The 8,485-nt window shown below is 43.0% G+C and overlaps 1 protein-coding gene across 1 annotated transcript in view; it reads right to left on the reverse strand.

Moving 5' to 3' along the window:
* Window positions 1-8,485, reverse strand: part of LOC118403422 — a gene marked incomplete in the record, with an annotated part of 72,158 nt that overhangs the window by 61,575 nt on the left and 2,098 nt on the right. The window contains 6 exon segments of the mRNA XM_035802133.1: window positions 1,154-1,270; window positions 4,058-4,204; window positions 4,530-4,649; window positions 5,878-6,054; window positions 6,527-7,252; window positions 7,460-8,476. Coding sequence (XP_035658026.1) covers window positions 1,154-1,270; window positions 4,058-4,204; window positions 4,530-4,649; window positions 5,878-6,054; window positions 6,527-7,252; window positions 7,460-8,476 — 2,304 coding nt within the window.

Below are 8,485 nucleotides of genomic sequence, written 5' to 3' on the forward strand. Positions count from 1 at the left end.
TACCAAAAGATAGTACAGTCAAACTGCCCGAGCGACACCTCTTCTCAGCGACCACCTGGCCATTTCGATCGCTTTTTCTCGGTCCCGATTTTTTTTCCCATTGACGTAAGCATTAAGCGACCTTTTCTCAACGACCACCTGGCCAACGCGACCGCGACCGGCCCAAATTGGGACCCATAACGACCTAATCATTTTCAAAATTGAGGTTTTCATCGATTTCTGATGATAACTAGCGCAATTTTGTGCCGAAATCGGCCAGTTTGCGTCGGATTTTGACTGCCATTACGATAAGTTATGTTTAGAATAAAGATGGCAGCGGTCAATGGGTGGGTCAATGGTGCAGTCTACTGTAATATGGGAGGAAATTTCGTTGTAAGAAAATTCCGAATTTAGTTGTTACAGATGTTTTTTTTTTTTTTAAAATCTATATCATTATAAAGTGAACGAATGCTGAAACGTATATAGCCTCAAACTTTTTAAAGAAAGATCTGAGTAGCTCATACCTTTTTAAGAAAGATCTGTGTGAGTGATTTTGTCCAACTGTAGTTACATTCACCCGTGGGTAAGTACGCTATCGGGACGTACCGGGCATCGAATTCGAAAGGTACACCGTAGTTATTTCATACACAGCGACGCATAAAGGCTTGTATGGTAACTGACAGCATCAAAGTTTCCTTACTGTCTAAAACGTTAGTGTACAAATATTGAGCTTTTAAACACTGTGTCGTATAAAAGTTCGATAAAAGCTTGGGGTTAAATTTACAATTTACAATTTACAGCGAGCGTGTTGTATTTGACGTTAAAGACCTCGGTTCTTTGCGTGCGTTCAGTATGCTTGCTATTTGCCATTTGACAAAACGGAAACCATTTATACTTTGCATCGGGCATGTTTTGAGTCGATACTCTTCTCAGCGACCACCTGTCCAAATCGACCGTTTTTTCCCGGTCCCCCGGGTGGTCGTCTTGGGCAGGTTTGACTGTATATGCATTTGATATTTAAAACTAACAACCGAGTCAGGCTGTTGCCTCGGGTGATACGGAATACGCCGTGTTGTATTTTGCATTTATTACACATTTTAAAAGGTGTGACTCATTTTCTACATGTAAAGTTCCCCAACTTAGGCATTGGCTATTGATCAAGTATACTACAAACCAAAGCAGGATCTGCCAGATCCTATGTATCCATCCAAACATCGGCATGTGTAACTGCCGGGTGTGTTGGTGCAGACAGCATTCTCAGAGCATGGGTTATCCTGGCACTCATCAATATCTGCAAAAAAAAAGTAATGAACAACCATCAACTGCTTCTGAAAGTTGAAGCGAAACCTTATATCACCTTATTCAATATCCAGAATCGTCCATTTATGATATTAAAGTTAGTGCATATCTGCTCTCTATCCAGACTGGACCTTTTTTCCGCCGTCGGGACAGGACCGCTGTTTCCACAAACCCGGATTTGACACGAGCTGTACTTATTTCTAAACCATAGGGCTTTAACTTAATGCCAGTGTAGCCGTGTCAACGCCGATGACAAGAGTTTAGCTTGTGAAAGTCTTCCAGAAGCTTCCCCTAGTCTCTACCAGACTCCGGATCGCTGGAAAAATCGTAGAAATGGAACAAATAGAGGAGTAAGCCGGCTAGAGGAATATAGCCGGTCAGGGAACAGAACGCGTTCCCCTGGATAAACAGCCAGGGGACCGGAAACTTGAATGGAAGAGCCGACTGCTGTCAGAGGTGTGGTCTGTGCGCTGGACATCCAATCAGGAAAAGTAAACAGGGATGTCTGTCTTCGAAATTGAATTTCATAAAGAAAATCTAATGTCTAGCTATAGTTTGCTCATAATGCGTTCCTGTAATGCACTGTTCCATGTTCCTTTTTTAAATTGACCCACCCCTTTACTGAGTACTGGTGTCGTCCAGCAGTGTCACGGTAGGGGCACGGGGATGCCCACTGTGACGTAGACTGGATGATCCGTCGTTATCATCATTAACAGTACTCGATACGGTGACTCGATAATGAAACCAGAAAGGTAATCATAAACAAAGAACTGTAGTGAGAAACATTTTAGAAGTAAAACTACGTAGCGTCAATTACTTTCCCCCGCTACGGTCCCGCCAATTTGTTGCTACTGATCGCAAAAGAAAGTACCGTGAAGATTTGTACAGTTTGTTGGACAGTCTGGTAAACGTGTTTATCCTTTGCTTTTGGGTCACTTCTCACATTAATGAAAACGAGAAATCGCTTATTCCAGAATAAGGGCAACCGGTGGGTTCGTGCCTGGCTTGGACAAGGTTGACATCCAATGATTTTTAAATCATTGTCTTAATACCCCCTTCACAATAGGCGCGATTCGATCGGAAGACTAGTTTACGAACTCTGATTGACATTTTCGTGAGTAAGACGTCCGGTGTTCTCACGATCATCTTGCGATTTTTAGGGATCGCCGGCAGTTTCCAGGAGTCTTACGACGGTCGCGGTGCAGCGAAACATGTTCTTAACATATGCGACTAGTCGAAGGAAATCTCCAAAATCGCACAGCTGTTACCGAGTCGCAGATTGTGCGTACAAATCGTGCGTACCTTGCAAGGGTATCGGTCAATAGTCTTGCGTCAATCCAACGATTGAAGACCGATAGGCGAGCAAAGACATAGTTATTAATCATCGAGCGTAAATCGGATGGCGAACGCCCGTCAGTTGGGCAACGTTCGGGCGACGTTCGTCCGACTTCCGTTTGTTTACAAATATTGAATTTCTGGGAATGCGAGGGTAATTCTAACATTGTGGCCCCTGTGGCAGTATGTAGGCTGACTTTGTGACACACTTTCTTTTCTTGCGTCATTTCTATTATGCCCGCGCATTCCATTCATTGTTTAAAAAGATTACGACAACAAAATAAGCAACATTTATTGATCTCTTGCCTTTTTTTAGGAACGTTTTGTGTTACATTGTCCGCGTGCAAGAGGTCATGGGAGGTTTATTATCATAGATTTATTCACCGTCGATCTCACGAGCCTCGCGTATATGTGAGGGGGACAGTTTTGAGGCGAAAAATACGCAAGACCATCTTAAGATCTTAAAATCAGCCGACCTTCCTGCGATCGCGAAGAACGTCCGAAGATCGTATATAATGTGAAGGGGGTATAAAAGACAGTCACTCCGCTTTTAAAAGTATCCGCCACAGTTTTAGTACCACTGCTTAACGTGCTATATGGACAAAAACGTACTGTTATTATAAGCCGTCTGATCTATTCCTTCTCTTTTTCTTCCATTTCTCTCTTTGTCTTCGTCCTTTGCCTTGGTTCTTGTGATAATCGTGTTAGCTGTATCCTTTTCCGTCTCAGCTTTTTAATTTTCTCGTCTTCCTCCTTCCGAAATTTATACGCGATGTGCTCAGCGATATCTGATTCAAAAGTATATCTTCTAACCATATGGAGGGGGTTCTTTGGCGATGTTCGTTTTCTTGTACGATCTAGGGTATGATAGCAAACCTTTTTCTTCTTTTTTGAAGCGGCTGTAAATCAAGGCGCGCACAGATGTCAGTGTGGCCGTGACAACCTTTGAGTTTAAGTACTCTACAGTACTGATCAAAAGTGACATTTTCCAATGTTTTATTTGAAGAACTGTCCCATCTTGAATGCATGGTCATAATTCCAGGTTATGGATAAGGAAATCACGCAACGGCTTGATGCAAGGTTGTTAATCAATAGATAAAGATAAAAAATACAAGTCATTATGTTTATTCTTTTGTCCGACGAATCTGCACATTTAAGGTGAACTCTCACCGCACTTGCTTCAAGCTTGCGTCACTGCGGGGTTCGTTCACTGCGTCATGTTTTGTTATTTTCTCCGATTTTTTGTAATCTAGATATTGCGTAATACGTAAAAGTATGACTTAAAAGACGACAAAATACACAAAAAGTAAGAAAATTCGTTCTTTATCTCTGAAATCCGTTGAGTATCTTTCGAACCCCGCAGTGACGCAAGCATGACGCAAGTGCAGTGAGAGTGCACATTAACACAGGTAATCTGCCATAGGGCAATACAAGTAACACGTACCTTTGCATGAAGTCCTCCCATCCCCAGTGTACCCTGGGCGACAGCGACACGTGTAGGACCCATAGGGAAAATTGACGCATGTCGCTTCAGACACACAAGCTGATCGTCCAAAGCAATGATCCAGCCCAACTGAACACTCATTGATGTCTGAAAAGTTGTATGATTTCAAAACCCATTATGCATAGCAAGAAGGGCAACAAAAAAGGCTTACTGCCACACCCCGTGGTGTATATGGTATTATAATGTCTGGTCATTTATTATGACTACAATGATAATTCTATGGCGTGGTTATGATTATGACAAATGTCACCATATACATGGAGGAAAGGGAATAACTTTGTTATTATTAAGTATGGCAAAGCTGGTCCATATAAGAGACATCGTCAGGATTTATCAATTTATTTACATCATGGAAAACAATCATTATGACATTATATTTTGATAACATTCTATTTCTCGTTATTACACTCACCAAGGCAAAACTGGGATCTGCCGAAGAAGTTGTAGCCAGCGTCACAGTCACACCTCTGCACACCATCAGCAGCGACATAACAGGCTCCGAATCCACACAGGCGGATACAAGGTGTCGTGGCTAGGGGAAGATTTCAACATTGATCTCATCAACTAGAATGATAGATGCTCATGAAGCTGTGCCAACTTTTTAAATGTAACATTAGTGACAAGTGATATCAAGGGTTCGTTCTGGCAGAGGAGAACCGAAGACAGCGAAACAGTGTAGCAGCACCTGGACAAGGTACTGTATGGGACAGAGCGTGCAGGTCGCAGAGTGGGCTGTTGAGGAGCCACAACAGAAGTCACAGATGCATGGTCGCCTGAGACTGGACTTTCGAAGAAGCTAACTCCAATTTGCATGTACTGAACTTTCAACCCCTGGACGCCCACTGTGGTGTGTTATGCACCACCACCGTACGGATTCAGGACGCTTGTTTGAGTCTATCCTGGAAGGGTCTGAGAAACTCAGCTGAGAGTCATCGCGTTTTCCCGTTCAGGAGGCCGACACTTTTGATCAGCAGCCATGCTTCAAAGCTTTGATGACTTTCTGCAAGTGTCTACAGCAGTGTGTCCAGCTATGTGTGGTATGCTTTGACAGGAAAGCTGTCATGATTACACAATGTTACTAAAAAATGTACAATTGTGATCTTTTATATTGCTGCCATTGCTTCGACTCGACTCTCCATCAGGGATCATAGAGGCGGACTTTCGTCCTCCTCTTGGTTTTCTTGGCACGTGTGACGCTCTGTTTCTGAAGTGTGTGAGCATCAGGGGACTCCATTTTGCATACTTTTTATATGTGCAAATTGTCATAGATGATTTTCTCCAGTTTGCGAATGATTATGTGACCCAACAAAAAGGAGCGACATCCGCCTGCCTGGTGTTGTCTGGCGGATTGTGGTTGCCGGGGATGGGAGTGCGTCCGCTGATGTCCGACCAGAGTTGAATTGATCATGCCATGGCTCCAGCTTGTACGGCCATGTATGGTCAAGTATGGGAAACTGTTAGTCGTTCTGTAGTCAAACTTTTCCACTATCAAATCTTACTCCATCTTCCTTCTAGAGTTCAGACTAGAGATATATATCACCAACATAATTATGGAATTTAAGGTTTATCGACATATCGTAGCCGGGAGTGGGTTAGCGTGATTCTTATTTAATTAAATTCTTTATTTTATATATATATATATATATATATATATATATATATATATATATATATATATATATATATATATAGCTGCATCCCTACAAACGGCACTAGGCAAAGGTAACATAGAAACTCAATATTGCTAATGTAATGACTACCTTCACAGATGGGTAGTGTGCCTTCCCATTGTCCATCACTTCCACAGGTGTGGCTTGTATCTCCGCTGGTCAGCTCAAATCCTTCCTTACATGTGTAGGTGGCAGTGGAGCCAGTTGTAGTCCCTGTCAGGACTAGGTTGGAATGTGAGGCCTGTAGAGGACAGCCACACTCAACAGCTGGAGTGAAAGGAAATCATTTCACAGGTTAAGGAATGGACACAAAACCTAAAGCTGGCATTCAATCGGTAGAACAATTCTCATTGTCGGGTTTCCAATAGCAATTTTCAAGATGACATTTTTTTTACATATGGCATCATAGAATCCCTACAGAAAAAGATCCCCGATTAAATATCATGAATTGCATTAACCATTTATTCACGTGTAATTGCTTGGTTTGGCCCGTAAGTTAGAATGAAGTATATGGCAGATAAAATACTGTAATAGGAAAATGTTGCTTTTCACCAAGAGACGATGTTTCTTATTTGTTTCAATTGTACGCGTAAATGTACACAGGGAAGTTCTAGGTTCTCCCATCGCTGCGACGAATGGACGTCCTTCTCACCTCGCCTCTTTTTGTTTGGTTCTTTCCGATTAGCATACAGGATCTCTCTTTCACTGTATCTGTATTTAAAGAACATAAATATCATACCTGTAGAAGATGTAGTTCTCAATTGTGGTGTAATTGATGCAACACTTGTGGCTTTTCCAGTTGTTGTATCCAGTACATCTGTAGATGAATCTGTTGAAGTTGGTGTGATTGAAGTCTCAGCTCTTGTTACATCAATCGTGGCAGCTGTAGTGGCCGCAGTTGAAGAGGAGTCTATGTTTGTGGTTACTGCTGTAGCTGCCTCAGTTGTCCTAGCAGTTGTAATTATTGTAGTTTCTACGGCATTTGCCTCAGTTGTCCCAACAGTTGTTATTTTTGTGGTTTCTGCTGTAGGTGACTCAGTTGTCCTAGCAGTTGACATTTCTGTAGTTTCTATAGCAGCTGCCTCGGTTGTCCCGGCAGTTGTAATTTTTGTAGTCTGTACAGCAGTTGACTCGGTTGTCCCGGCAGTTGTTATTTCTGTAGTTTCTATTGCGGCTCCCTCAGTTGTTCCAGCAGTTGTTATTTCTGTAGTCAGTACAGCAGGTGCCTCGGTTGTCCCAGCAGATGTTGTTTCTGTAGTCTGTACAGCAGCTGCCTCGGTGGTCCCAGCAGTTGTTATTTCTGTAGTCTGTACAGCAGTTGCCTCAGTTGTCCCAGCAGTTGTTATTCCTGTAGTTTCTATTGCGGCTCCCTCAGTTGTCCCGGCAGTTGTATTTTTGTAGTCGGTATAGTAGTTGCCTGAGTTGTCCCGGCAGTTGGTATTTTTGTAGTCGGTATAGTAGTTGCCTGAGTTGTCTCAGTAGTTGTTATTCCTGTAGTTTCTATTGCGGCTCCCTCAGTTGTCCCAGCAGTTGTTATTCCTGTAGTTTCTATTGCGGCTCCCTCAGTTGTCCCGGCAGTTGGTATTTTTGTAGTCGGTATAGTAGTTGCCTGAGTTGTCTCAGTAGTTGTTATTCCTGTAGTTTCTATTGCGGCTCCCTCAGTTGTCCCGGCAGTTGGTATTTTTGTAGTCGGTATAAGTAGTTGCGTGAGTTGTCTCAGTAGTTGTTATTCCGGTAGTTTCTATTGCGGCTCCGTCAGTTGTGCCAGCAGTTGTTATTTCAGTAGTCTGTAAGGCAGCTGCCTCGGTGGTCCCAGCAGTTGTTATTTCTGTAGTCTGTACAGCAGCTGCCTCAGTTGTCCCAGTTGTTATTTCTGTAGTTTCTATTGCGGCTCCCTCAGTTGTCCCAGCAGTTGTTATTTTTGTAGTCAGTATGGTGGTTGCCTCAGTTGTGCCAGCAGATGTTATTTCTGTAGTTTCTACAGCAGTTGCGTCAGTTGTCCCGGCAGTTGTTATTTCTGTAGTCTGTACAGCAGCTGCCTCGGTTGTCCCAGCAGTTGTTATTTCTATAGTCTGTACAGCAGTTGCCTCAGTTGTCCCAGCAGTTGTTATTTCTGTAGTCTGTACAGCAGTTGCCTCGGTTGTCCCAGCAGTTGTTATTCTTGTAGTCTGTACAGCAGCTACCTCGGTGGTGCCAGCAGTTGTTATATCTGTAGTTTCTATTGCGGCTCCCTCAGTTGTCCCAGCAGTTGTTATTTTTGTAGTCGGTATAGTAGTTGCCTCAGTAGTGTCAGCAGATGTTATTTCTGTAGTTTCTACTGCAGTTGCCTCAGTTGTCCCTGCATCTGTTACTTCTGTAGTCTGTACAGCATCTGCCTCAGTTGTCCCAGCAGTTGTTATTTTTGTAGTTTCTATTGCGGCTCCACCAGTTGTCTCAGCAGTTGGTATTTTTGTAGTCGGTATAGTAGTTGCCTCAGTTGTCCCAGCAGTTGTTATTTCTGTAGTTTCTATTGCGGTTCCCTCAGTTGTCCCAGTAGTTGTAATTTCTGTAGTCTTTACAGCAGTTGCCTCAGTTGTCCCAGCAGTTGTTATTCCTGTAGTTTCTATTGCGGCTCCCTCAGTTGTCCCAGCAGTTGTTATTTCTGTAGTCGGTATAGTAGTTGCCTCAGTTGTGCCAGCAGTTGTTATTTCTGTAGTTT

The sequence above is a fragment of the Branchiostoma floridae genome, chromosome 16 (genome assembly GCF_000003815.2).
Source record: "Branchiostoma floridae strain S238N-H82 chromosome 16, Bfl_VNyyK, whole genome shotgun sequence".
Lineage (NCBI taxonomy): Eukaryota > Metazoa > Chordata > Leptocardii > Amphioxiformes > Branchiostomatidae > Branchiostoma > Branchiostoma floridae.